Raw genomic sequence first — 13177 nt, forward strand, 5'->3', positions numbered from 1 at the left:
TGGGTTCAAATGATGCCTTAGACACTTCCTGGCTGTGTGATCATGGGTAAATTGCTTATCTACTCAGAATTTCTATTTCATCATCTGTTAAAGAGAGACAATAATGTTCTTATTACCTACCTCACAATATTACTGTGAAGAAAGCACTTTGAAAACATTTAAAGGGCTAGGTATGGTAGTACATACTTTCAATCCCTGCTACTGGGGAGACTGAGGTTGGTACATCTCTTGAAGTCAGTAGTTCTAAGTGATAATGGCCTAAGTGGATTGGGTCTCCAAACCAAGTTCAGCATTAATATAGTAAACTCCCATTAATAAGTAAACTCTCTTTACTAAATTATTTAACATCTCTACAATTTTGTCCTCAAATGATTTCATTTCAATTCTAATTTCCTTTTTTGAACTTGTTTCTTTCTGCCATTCTTGTAGTCCTTGTAACAAAGTCATCTTTTAGTGCTTTAGAGTATTTTTTTCATATGATTATAGATAACTTTAATTTCTTCCTCTGAAAATTCCCTGTTTATATCCTTTGACTATTTATCAATTGGGGAATGACTTGTATTCTTGTACATTTGACTCAGTTCTCATATTTTAGACATATATTTTAGAAATGAGGCCTTTATCACAGATACTAGTTGCAAAAATTCTTTCCCAGTTTTCTGCCTCCCTCCTAATCTTGGTTGCATTGGGTTTGTTTGAGCAAAAACTTTTCAATTTAGTGTAATCAAAATTATCCATTTTGCACTTCATAATGTTCTCTGTCTCTTATTGGATCATAAATTTCTTCATTCTCCATAAAACTGACAAATACACTATTTCTTGCTCCCCCAATTTGTTTATAGTATCAATCTTTATACCTAGACCATGTATCCATTTGGACTTTATTCTTGTGTATGGTGTCAGGCATTGGTCTGTGCCCAGTTTCTGTCACACTGTTATCCAGTTTTCTCAACAAATTTTGTCAAACAGTGAGTTCTTATCCCAGGATCTGGGGTCCTTGGGTTTATCAAACAGTAGATTGCTATATTCGTATTCAATAGATACCTAACCTATTCCACAGGTCTACCCCTCTGTTTCTTAGCCAGTACCAAGTGGTTTTGATAATTACTGCTTTATAATACAATTTGAGATCTGGTAGGGCTAGGCCACCTCTCCTAGCATTTCTTTTCATTAGTTCTTCCAGATGAATTTTGATATTATTTTTTCTAGCTTTGGAAAATAATTATCTGGTGATGGTTTGACTGGTATGGCACAGAATAAGTAAATTAATTTAGATAGAATTGTCATTTTTATTATATCAACTCGACATACCCATGAGCAACTGATGTTTTTCTACTTACTTACATCTGACTTTATTTGTGCAAAAAGTGTTTTGTAATTGTGTTCATATAGTCCCTGGGTTTGTTTTGGCAGGTAGATTCCCAGATATTTTATAGTGTCGACCAAAGCTTTAAATGGGATTTCTCTTTCTATCTCTTGCTGTTGGACTTTCCTAGTAATATTTAGAAATGCAGATGATTTATGTGGGTTTATTTTGTAACCTGCAACTTTGCCAAAGTTGTTTATTATTTCAAGTAGCTTTTTACTTGATTCTCTGGGATTCTCTGAGTATATCATCATATCATCTGCAAAGAGTGATAACTTAGTTTCTTCTTTGCCTGTCCTAATTCCTTCAATTTCTTTTTCTTCTCTTATTGCTACAGCTAGCATTTCTAAAGACGTATTGAATAACAGTGGTGATAATGTACATGCTAGTTTCACTCCTGTTCTTATTGGAAATGCATCTAGCTTGTCCCCATTGCATATAATGCAATAATCAGAGAGGTGCAAATTAAAACAACTCTGAGGTATCACATCACACCTATCAGATTGACAAACATGACAGAACAGGAAGATGATAAATGTTGGAGAAGGTGTGGGAGAGTTGGAACACTAATTCATTGTTGGTGGAGCTGTGAGCTGATCCAACCATTCTGGAGAGCAATTTGGAACTATGTCCAAAGGGCTACAAAAATATGCGTACCCTTTCACCCAGCAGTATTGCTTCTATGACTATATCCCAAAGAGATCATAGAAATAGGAAAGGATCCCACATGTACAAATATATTTATAACAGTTCTCTTTGATGGCCAAAAATTGGAAATCAAGAGGATGCCCATCAATTGGGGAATGGATGAACAAGTTGTGGTATATGAATATAATGGAATACTATTGTGCTATGAGAAATGATGAACAGGAAGACTTCAGAGAAGTCTGGAAAGACTTATATGAACTGATGCTGAGTGAAAGGAGCAGAACCAGGAGAACTTTGTACACAGCAACACCCACAGTGTGTGAGGATTTTTTCTGGTAGACTTAGTACTTCATTGAAATGCATGAACTTAAAAAACTTCCAATGGACTCATGAGGCAAAATGTCTTCCACATCCAGAGAAAGAACTATGGAACTGGATCGCAGATAGAAACAGATCATTTCATTTTGTATTATTTGTATTATTTTGTTTTGTTTTGTTTTATGGTTTCTTCCATTCATTTTAATTCTTCTATTCATTTGATAGGAATGTACATATGAACCTATATAAGATTGTACACTGTCTCAGAGAGGGAGTGGGGAGGGAAGGGAGGAATGAGGGGGAGGGAGTGAAAAAAAATCTAAGATATATGGAAGTGATTGTCAAACACTGAAAACAAATAAAATAATTCAATTAAAAAAACAGTCATCTTTTTTTTTCCTCTCTGAAGCTGTTTGTATTAATTAGGCACTTAGCATGTGCCAGGTACCATGCTAAGTACTGGGGATAAAAAAAAAAAGAAAACACTGTCTTTGCCTCAAGAAGTTCACATTCTAATGGGGAGAAAACATGTGTATAGCTATGCACATATAAGGTATATACAGTTGTTGAGGTTCGAGGTACTGGGGGCCCCAAAATAGCAACATTCCAAGTCCTGCTCAAATGAATTCAACCCAAGTCTTCTTTCAGTCAAAGTAAAACAAAGTTTATTAAAGATTCATTATATTGAGTTGACTCTTAAGAAGCCTCCCCATTTGTGACACTTGTATTAACAAGCAGGCCAGATACAATCTGAGCTAGATTGAATCTGAGCGCCTTCATGGAGGTGAGATCAACCTTATATACAGAAAGACTGTGGGAGGGATCTGTGGGTAGTCTAGTAGTCCAGGGGTTCCAGGGATGGTCTTAATGGGAGTGGTCAGTAGCCTGGGGTGTCTAGAGGTCTTGATGGGAATGACTAGTATCTTGGGGTGAATAAAGATGGAATCTAGGGAGGACCTTGATGGGAGAGGCCAGTAGCCTGGAGAATGGGATTTTGATAAGATTAAGGGTGGGAAATATAACAGAGATTTGGGCGTAGTGATAATGAAAAGCTTATGGGCTTCCTGAGATGGCCAGATCAAGTGGGAAGATACAAGAAGAGTTCAAGGAGGTTCCCAGAGTCTATATCCCATCACAGTCTAAGTGGCAAGAAACTTCAGATATAGCACTAGTAACAGGTGGTTAGGGAGAGGCCAGGAAGGGCCTCTTGTAGAAGGTAAGATTTGAACTGTATCAAAGGGAGTTAAGCAAGCCAAAACACACAGGTGAGGGGTACAAGCATTATACAGGCATGGGGGTCAGTCAGAGTCAGGAGAGAGAGAATGTTATGTGAGGAATAACAAGGAGGTCAATGTCCCTGGACTGGATTTGGATTTGGATAAGACACTAGAGAGAAACAAGGTATAAGAAAATCAGAAAGGTTTGAAGAGGCTTTAAAAGCCAAACAGAGGATTTTACATTTTATTTTGGAAGTGAGGGAATCACTAGAGTTTATTGAATAGGGGAGTATTATGGTCAAATCTGTGCTTTACAATGGTCACTTTGGAAGATGAGTGGAAAAAGATTTGAGGCAAGGAAACCAACGAAATGAGGGAGTGGAGAATAATCTGGATAATTTTGCATTGTACCTTGAGGGCTAATTGGTAGGCATTAGTGATTTAGTCACATTTTAGTCACTTCCTTAATCTAATTACAGACTACTTTCTAGAATCGTTGAATTAATCCTGTGGCTCTAATAACAGTATATTTGTATTCCTGTCTTTCCCGCAACCTTTTCAATATTGATAATTCCCATCTTGTATCATCTCTTCCTATTTGCTAAGTATAAGCTGAAATGTCAAAGTTGTTTTGATTTGCATTTCTTTTATTAGTGATTTCAAGCATTCTTTTATATGACTGTTAGTATCTTACAGTTCTGTTGAAAACTGTTCTCATGCTTTCACCTCTTATGTACTGGGGAATGACTCTGGGTCTTATATATTTGAGTTAGTTAATATTTATCGTTTATCTGCATTTTTACATTAGTCAGTTTTGCTAATAAATCACATGGCCATTAATAGTGATTTTTAAAAGGCTGTGATTGTGCTTCCATCCAAGGTCACCTCTTTTCTTCCCTTCTATACTTTCTTCCTAGAAGATTTATGGAGCTTTCTGAAGAAAACAATTGAGATTTAAACTGTGATGTGCAAATTTCTCCAGCACTGTTCTCTAAGACAAAACAAAAGGAAGAAAGACTTTACTTTCACCAACTGCCACAATAGCCCATTAAATCTTGGTCTCTTTTTCCCAGTTCACTTGAACCATCACTCCCTCTTCTGTCTTCTCATTCTCTAGGCTAGCAGTTCATTTATTTGCTACTCTCAGGTAGCTGCCTACCCTGTCTGGTGCCCCTGAACTTTCATGGAAGTCTCTTCTTGAAAAGTACTGGAACTCTAAAACTGAACCCTTTGATAAACAATTTATGCACAGGATTCTGTGTCATCATGGGGAAGCCCTCTTTGACTCCAGGAGAGGTCTTTGTGATTCTGGCAAGGTCTTCCCCAGTCTCTTTGATTCTTAAAGAAGATCCTCCAAAGTACCTGAGATCTTGGGTCTCAACAACCCTGGGCAACATATTTGTTATTGTTGTGTTCGTTTTTCATTGCCAAAGAAGACCATGCCATCAGAGAAATGATAACATGACTTGCACTTGATTTTATTTTGAGTGAGGGAGGGCTGTGCAAGGTCACCAACCTCACTTCTCCTCCAGAGTCATCTGAGTCCAGTGACCTGATATTCTTCAGGATGACTGGAGATGACCCAGGATGCACTGGGAGGCCTTGTCCCCTTTAGGCCAAGGTCTATGCAGGTACTCACTTAGGGTGAGGTAACGCCCATTCGTTGAATAGGCCTGTTTAAGAAGTAGCCAAGGCATGGCCCCTTTAATGAGGCAAAGGAAAGAAAGATATCAGGCTGGTACAGGTCTTGAGTATACCTTGGTAATACCTACTCTTTGCAGGCTTTTTTTACAAAAGTAAAGAATATTTTTTCTTTTCATTACTATGAACTTGACAATCATCAACAAATGAATATTTCCATATACAAAGAATAGAAATATAAGATTGTACATGAAATTGAATCTTCAGTATCTATTTTTGTGCATTTAAGTTTAACATTATTGTTTCAACATTGCTTTGCTTGTCTGTAAACTTTCTTCCTTCCTGTCTGTTTCATTGATGCTTTTTTCCCCTTTCCTTTAAAAAAAATCATTAACATTACTGTTCCCCTCCCATCAAAAGGCCTACCTTATAACAAATAAACATAATCTCAAAAAACAAATTCACACATTGGGTAGGAGTAGGGATGTGTTGGTAAATGTTTAACAACTGGCTCTCTGAAAATGAATACAGGCATGGCAGACTTTCAAGTTCAATCTTCATTAAAAACAAGTTTTCCCTCATTTTTAAGTCTTAGTCAGCAAGACATTAAATGAAGCCATGATTTTTAGCATTTTTTTATTTCTTAGGTGTAAATGCTTACACTGAAAAGTTAATAACCTTCATGAGAGATGATTCTAGCTGATTTTAGCACACTCTGGTTGCTTCTAAAAATGTTTAATTTTTCCTCTCTGCCAAAAGACTATCTTCATCATTCTTCTCAAGTGATGGTTAGTCACCACCTTGGTCACAGTTGTTAAGTTTTTTACAGTTATTTTCTTTACAAAGTTCTGGTCACTGAATAAATCATTCTCTTGAACTTATTAATTTCATTCCATATCAGTTCATATAGGTCAGATTTTTCTGAATCAGTCCCTTTTGTCACATATTTTTTCCCCATTTTCTTATCTATGTATTTATTTTGTTTTGGATTTACCAATCTCAGTTATAAATAGCTTGCTTTTCCTTTTAAATATATAAAAAAATAAATACATAACTGTTGGGGATGGAAGCTCAATTCCAGGTGGACAGTCTTGGGCGGGTAAAGGTGGGAACTTCTAAATCTTAGAGTTCTCACGAGACCCCCCAGGAAACGACTGGGAATCGAGGTGAACCGAGCTATCTCGTGTATTTCCGCCTCTTCCCGTGAGAAACGTGATGGGAGAGAGCTCTCCCCGCCCTCGAGATTGTCCCAGATCTGGGCACACTGTTATCTAACAGCACGGTATTCAGATGCAAACTATGCAGCTGGAGGGTTTAAGTAGGATCAGGAAAGCCTGAAAGTTCTCTTGGGTGGAGGGGCGCGGAGCGGACAGGACAACAAGGCTCCGCTTTTCCTCTCTCTTCTCTCCCCTCTCCCTCTCTCCCCACTTATACTTCTACTTCCAATCTCTTATGGTAAGATCTTTGCCTCCTTGGGAGATTCTTCGCTCCCTCCTAAGGAAGAATTCCCCTGCACTTGTAACTAGACCCTGAAATAAAGCTCAACCCTTGTTCGACTCTGGAACGTCCTTTCTCTCATACGAGCATCCGGTTTGGCCAACCAAAGACCTCCGATAGAGGTAAGGGAAGACTCAGGTAGCCCACAGGCCTCTAGGCCTGGCACATAACTTTCAAAGCTGTTCTTCCTTGTCTCTGTTTCCTTCTAGCTTTGATTCTAGGTTTGTTTGGGTTTTTTTTCTGTGCATTTTTAAATTTTTTTTTATTTTAATTGCACTATTTTATGGTTCCACCAGTAGTGTATTAATGTACTTCTCCCACAGCCCTCCCAAAACCTGTCATGTCCCATTTTTCTCAACTTTGCCAATCTGATGAGTGAAAAGTGGTGATGTTGAGTTACGGATCTGGAGCATCTTTTCATGTGGCTTTTGATAGTTTGACATTTTTTTCTTTTGAGAATTTCCTACTTATATCCTTTAACAATTTATTTATTAAGGAGTGTGTTTTGTTTATGTATTTGTCAGTCAATAAATATTTATTAAGTAACAGGTACTCTGCCAAGTACTAGAGATACAAAAAGATACAAAAAAAAAAAAAAGGCAAAAGACTGTCCTTGCTCTCAAGTAGCTCCCAATGCAATGGAGTAGTCTCATGGAGTAGATGAGCAAACAAATACGTACAAATAGGTACTATACAGAGTAAGTAGGAAGCAATTAAGGAAGGGATTCCCCATATATCCCTATATGTTCTGGAAATCAGACATTTATCAGGGCAATTTGTTTCAAAGATTTTACCAGTTATCTTTCACTTTGTGTTCTTTTGATTAAAACTTTACTTGCTACTATTTCCTTCTGGATTTTGTTATGGCTATAAAGAGATGCTACTGATTTTTTAATGCATTTGATTTGTAATTCTACTTTACTAGGATTATTTTCTCAATTATTTCCTTTGTTGGTTCTGGAGGGTTTCCTTAGTAAACCATTACATCCTAGCCAGCTGAGTGTGTCTTTATTTACCTTTATGCTTTTAATTTCTTTCCACTGTCTTATTGTGATAGCTGGCATTTCTAAAGTATGCCACATAATTGCAGAGAAAGTAGATATTCTAGCTTATTCATGCATTTATTTTCATTCAAATTTTAAATTCAAAAGTTAACAAACATTAAAAAGGATAACATTTTGATATACAAAGTAAAACAGAAATATAGGATTATATGTGAAATAACAAATCATTATTATGTACAGGTTGTCTTTTTAATAAAATTTAACATATTACTTTCAAAGCTGTCCTATTTGTCTGTGTTTTCTTCTGAACCTATACATCATAGATTTAGAGCAGGGAGAGGGCTTAAGAGTCATCTAAAAATCCAAGCCACCACCCATCCTCCATTTTGCAAATCAGGAAAATGAGGCAAAAGGAAGTTAAATGACTTGTTCAAGGTGACACAGCTAAGTATCTGATTCAGGATTTGAATTCAAGTCTCCCTTATTCTAAGTGTAGAACTATCTATTATGACACCTAGATTATTCTTCTGTTCTCTGCATTAAAAAAAAAAAAATTTCAATCACACTCTTCTCTTTCTTTTTTCCTTTTTTATTGACAGCATTATAGCTAGTTCCTTACTCTCCAAATAAAAAAATAAAGACAATCCTTGTGCCTAGTCAAACAAAGCAAAGTCATGTATTTGAGTAGCAGGCTTCAACTTTAGACCACTGGATACTCCAATGTTTACGGAGAAAGCTTTCAGGGCGTTTCCACTGCATATGCTTGTTTTCAGTTTTAGTTAACAATCATGTATTAAATGGTTATTATGTGCCAGGCACAGAAAGGCAAAAATATGATTCCTGTTCTTTAGTTCACCTTTTACATGTATTTTACATATATATATACATATATATATAAAATATGTGTTATGTATATACATACAAATATACACACACATATATACACACGTGTATATACGTATATGTACGTATACACACACACATATACACAGATATGCTTATAATACTGAGGGACAGTTCTTTTTTGGTGTCATGGACCTCTTCAGCTATTTGGTGAAGTTTATGGTCTCAGAGTAGTTTTAAAATGTATCAAATAAAATACATAAGATGCAAAGGAAACCAATTATTTTGATAACATCTTTCTCTCATCTAAGTTCACTGACTCCCTGAAATCTAAGATGTTCTGTCTCTGATAAGCTTCAGCATAGATGAGTGTTGTTTTTTCAAAGCTTTTTCATGTACTTATTTACATAATTATGTGGTTGTAGGTATTTTTATTTTTAATGTGACTACTTTTTAATGATGAACAACCTGACATACCTGTCCAGTTAATGTCATTCAAATGCTTCCCTGTTCCAATTTTGAATTTCCTTTACTTGCTAAATCTGAGGCCTAAATCCATCCTTCTTTTCCCATGAATCTCACACACACACACACATTCATTCTGGGATTAGGTATTTGTTAAGGGTAAGAGAGGAGTCAAAGGTGATTTCCTTGTTCAGACCTAGAGTAGCTAGGATAATGATATATCATTAACAGAAGTTAGAAAATCAAGAGACAAATTCTCTTTTCGTTCCGTTTTGCAGGGAACGAGGGTGGAGGAATGCTGATTTTGAGATGGAAGCAGGCCATGCATGTGCAAGTATCCAGTCACTTGTTGGACTCTGGCATGTACTTCCCTTGCTTTCAAGGTTTTATGGGGCTTGCAGTCCAACTAAGCTGTTGTAAAAGATACTCTCTTCTAAGAAATACCAAAGAGCTCCTGGTATGCAAAACCCTCTCTCTTCCCCAGCAGGTTGCAAGATGAGGCAGGAGTTTTGGCAGGGCTGCAACACACCCCTTACTTCTTCCTCCCATCCTAAGGGGAGATCTGGGCGCAGAGGGGTACTGCAGTGGCTGTACGTACTTCCTCGGGCACCCAGTCCCCTAGTGCCTTGGCTCTTTTCCCCTCCTCTACCTGGGACTCAGAGGGTGAGCCTTAGGCTGCTTCTGGCCCGACACTGGAAAGTGAGCTTTTGGGTGCCCTCCCTGGCCAGGTTTCCAAAGATTGCTTTTTCCTTTCTTCAGAGGGTTGGGGGGGGGGGGGCATAGGAGGGTGGAGTTTTTGTGGGAGAGGCTGCAAAGTTTTGGGGCTCCTTGGGAGACAGCCTTGTTAGCAATCTGTGTTCCTCCTTCGCAGAAGACTATGACATCAGAGAAATGACGACATGCCTTTGCCCTTGTCTTTGCTGTGAGTGAGGGAGGGCTGTGCAAGGTCACCAATCTCACTCTCTCCTCCTGAGCCACCTGGGTCCAGTGACCGGATACTCATCAATACGTCAGGATGGCTGGAGATGGCCCAGGATGCAACGGGAGATCTTGGCCTTCTCAGGTCCTCATTCAGAGGGAGGTAATGCCCATAGAGGGATGTAAAATAACAAGTTTTCTTTTTCCTTTCTCTTCCTGTTTATCCTTTCATGCCTCTCTTGGGGCTGGTACCTGGAAATGAAGTTTTCCAATGCGCTCCGGCCTTTTCCCAAGGCAGGGCCGGCCTCGTTCTCTGCGAGGCCTCCTTCCTGGGGGGCTGCCGGCAGCGGCGGCCTCGCCCCCGCCCACTGCGCCGCACTCCTCTGCAGACGTGGCAGCCCTGCACCCCGCCGGGCTCCAAGGCCAGGTCTCCCTCACTTTAAAACAAGCAAACAAATCTGATTTTTAATTAACCAATATTTATTTTCTCTCCCTCTCTTATCCTGAAAGAAAAAAAGAGAAACAAAACTCCGTAACGGTGAAGCAAAATCAACGCCCACGGTGGCCGTGTCCAAAAACATTGGCCATGACAATTAAAGATTTCTCTTCAGTACAGAAGGGGCCGCGGCGGCCGCAACCCGGGGGGGCCAATCCTCGCCCTCGCAGGGCGGCGCCGAGGCAAACGCGCGCTTCGTAGAGCGTGCGCACGCGAGTGGCGATCACCCACCGCCACCTGCCTAGACACAAAAGGCGTAAAAGAAATAAAAATAAATCTGCCCTCGGCCCGGCTGCTGCCAGAGGCTCTTTGGGCTGGAACCACCGAGGGCTGACGCACGCAGCCAAGCCCTGGCAGCGGCCGCGAGCCCGAGGGATGAATGAGCGCGCGTGCGCGTGCGCAGCGCTGGCTCCTGGGGCACGCGCGACGGGGCGGGCCCTTCCTCCCGCGGGCGCCGGCTCGCGTGCGCGTGCGCTCCGGCGTTCTCCTAGCCGGAGGGCTGGGGCTGGCGGGGCGATCCCAGAGATGAGGAGCAGGAGCAACTCGGGAGTCCGTTTGGACGGGTACGCCCGGCTGGTGCAACAGACCATTCTGTGTTATCAGGTGGGTGCAGAACCCGCCGCGCCCCACCCCACCCCGACCACCCGCTGCGCCCCTGGCTGCTTCGGCTCGGGCTTAGGGGACTGGAAGGGCGCCGGAGGGGAGCGGAACCCCGAGCTAGGCCAGGCCGGGACCGGGAAGACCCCTCCCCCCCGCAACGTCCTTCCCCTGGAGTCCGCTCCGGCCTGCTCCTGGCCCCGGAGCGCAACAGCTCTGCGACCTGGGCTCCCCTCCCCCCGGAGCCTTGGGGGATGGCCCTCCCTGAGACTGGGCAGTACCCCAACCCCCCGGAAGGGACTGCGCCCTCAGGGGCCAGGGGCTAGCGGACGGGCCGGGAGAAGGGTGACCCTGTGGCCTGGCCTGAAGAACTGGCGTTCAGTTATGGGCGTAGAAACTCTTTCAGCCCAACGGATAACGTTTCTATCTGGCCCTGTCCCCCGTTTTGTCTCTCCTTGCTCTGCTCATTTTCTCTTCGTCTTCTTTCTTTTTTCTCTGTCTCTTTCCCTTTTCCCCTCTTTTCTCTGCACTCTCCCCCCACTTTCGGTGTTTCTCCCCTCTCCTCTTCCTGTCTTTTCCTCTCCCTCCAACCCTCTCTCTCCTTTCCCCCCTTTCCTCTGCGTAATCCTTCTCACTTTGTGTCTCTTGTGTCCCTGTCCCTGTCTTCTCCCCTCCTTTCCCCTCTTCTCTCCCTCCTTCCAAATCTTCCTCTTCCAATGGATAGTGTATGTACATGGATGATGTGTTTATTAACTTTATATGTATATATGTACACACACACTTGTGTTCCCCATTAGATTATCACCTCCTTGGGAGCAAGGATTGTCTCATTCTTTGTACTTGTACCCCCAGCTTCTAGCACAGTGCCTGGCACATAGTCAGCAGTGCTTGTTGACTGACTGGTGGGTCAGTGACCAGAGCTTGATCCGTACTTATTGATTGATAAGTTTGTGATCCTAACAGTCACCCCCCCTAGTCAATCAACAAACGTTGATTCATCCGTTAGCACTATATTAAGCACTAAGGGTACAATGAAAGAGCAAAAAAGTTGCCACCTACAAGGACCTTAAGATTTCTAATAGGAGAGACACAGAAAATAACGGAGTACCTAGGTAGCTGCATGCTTTTTCCATTGAAATGTTATTCTTCTAGTGGTAAAGCAGGGCTCTAGGACCTTTCAGTTATTGTGGGAGTCTGTAAGAAAAGGAAGTATAATTTGTTGGTTAGAGGACTGCCTTGAAAGAAAGGAATTTAGATAACCATCATTTTGCTACTAACTAGTACATGGCTCTTGCCATGGCAAAATGTTTTTTGTTTAACTTTCTAAGCTTCTATTTGCTCATTCTTAGGGGTCCTTGGGATGCAAGGGGTTGGGCAGTTTTATTATTTTAAAATTGTTTGCATAGTGCTCCAAAATCATGAGCCAGAAAGTATTGTCCAAATATTACTAGAAAGTATCTTTGCCAGACGAGTAGTATGTTAGAATGAAAACTTCTATTTCTGTTGCTATTCTTTGTGCTCTCTTCATTCCTTGATCTCTTCTTTAGTCATTACTGAACAGTCATTACTGAACTCACTTATTCTCTGATTGCTTCACAAATGTTAATTTTCTCTCTCCAGTTAGGTCCTTGAGGGCAAAAACCAGCCCAACTGTTGACTATATGCAAGATTGTTATTAAATTCTTATTGATGTTTAATTATTCTTGGTCTTCTCAGCTCCTCCCCATTACAGTATCTTTCGGAAATGAGATTAGTTCCATGGAGTTGGTAGTGGTTCTCAAGTGATAGGATTAGACTGCAGCAGCTTTGATTGAATTAAGTTGACCTTTAGATTAAGCAAGCATTGGAGGTAAAGTTACAAAAGGTGGAGATATAAATTATGATTCAAAGGTGGATGTGTTATTAGTTACAAGATAAAAGAATTGTGACCCAAGTGAACTGAATAAAACTGAGCCAAGGGAAATAAATGTTAACCGTAACAAAACAGAATTAGAAATCAATTTCACAATTCTTTCTGCTATACTAAGAGCTGACTTATCTTTCTTCAAGGGAGAAATGTGATTTTAGAATTGGGGCCCAGGCACTCCATCAGCATCACCTGTGTACCTAATGCCATCCCTCATGAAAGTGCAGTATCTGAAATGTCATCACAGGCTTTTCAGCTATA

At 40.7% G+C, this 13177-nt stretch overlaps 1 protein-coding gene across 5 annotated transcripts in view; it reads left to right on the forward strand.

Moving 5' to 3' along the window:
• The first annotated feature begins 10856 nt into the window (after nucleotides 1-10856).
• The window catches only part of PHKA2 (phosphorylase kinase regulatory subunit alpha 2), a 79671-nt gene continuing 77350 nt past the window's right edge, over nucleotides 10857-13177 (forward strand). For 4 of the 5 annotated variants that reach the window (XM_072614212.1, XM_072614208.1, XM_072614210.1 and 1 more), the window contains exon 1: nucleotides 10857-11016. In XM_072614212.1, the coding sequence (XP_072470313.1) occupies nucleotides 10939-11016 (78 nt within the window). In that variant the 5' untranslated portion in view covers nucleotides 10857-10938. The remainder of the gene's footprint in view (nucleotides 11017-13177) is intronic. The other variant, XM_072614211.1, reaches the window with a different exon arrangement.

The sequence above is a fragment of the Notamacropus eugenii genome, chromosome 5 (genome assembly GCF_028372415.1).
Source record: "Notamacropus eugenii isolate mMacEug1 chromosome 5, mMacEug1.pri_v2, whole genome shotgun sequence".
Classification (NCBI taxonomy): Eukaryota; Metazoa; Chordata; class Mammalia; order Diprotodontia; family Macropodidae; genus Notamacropus; species Notamacropus eugenii.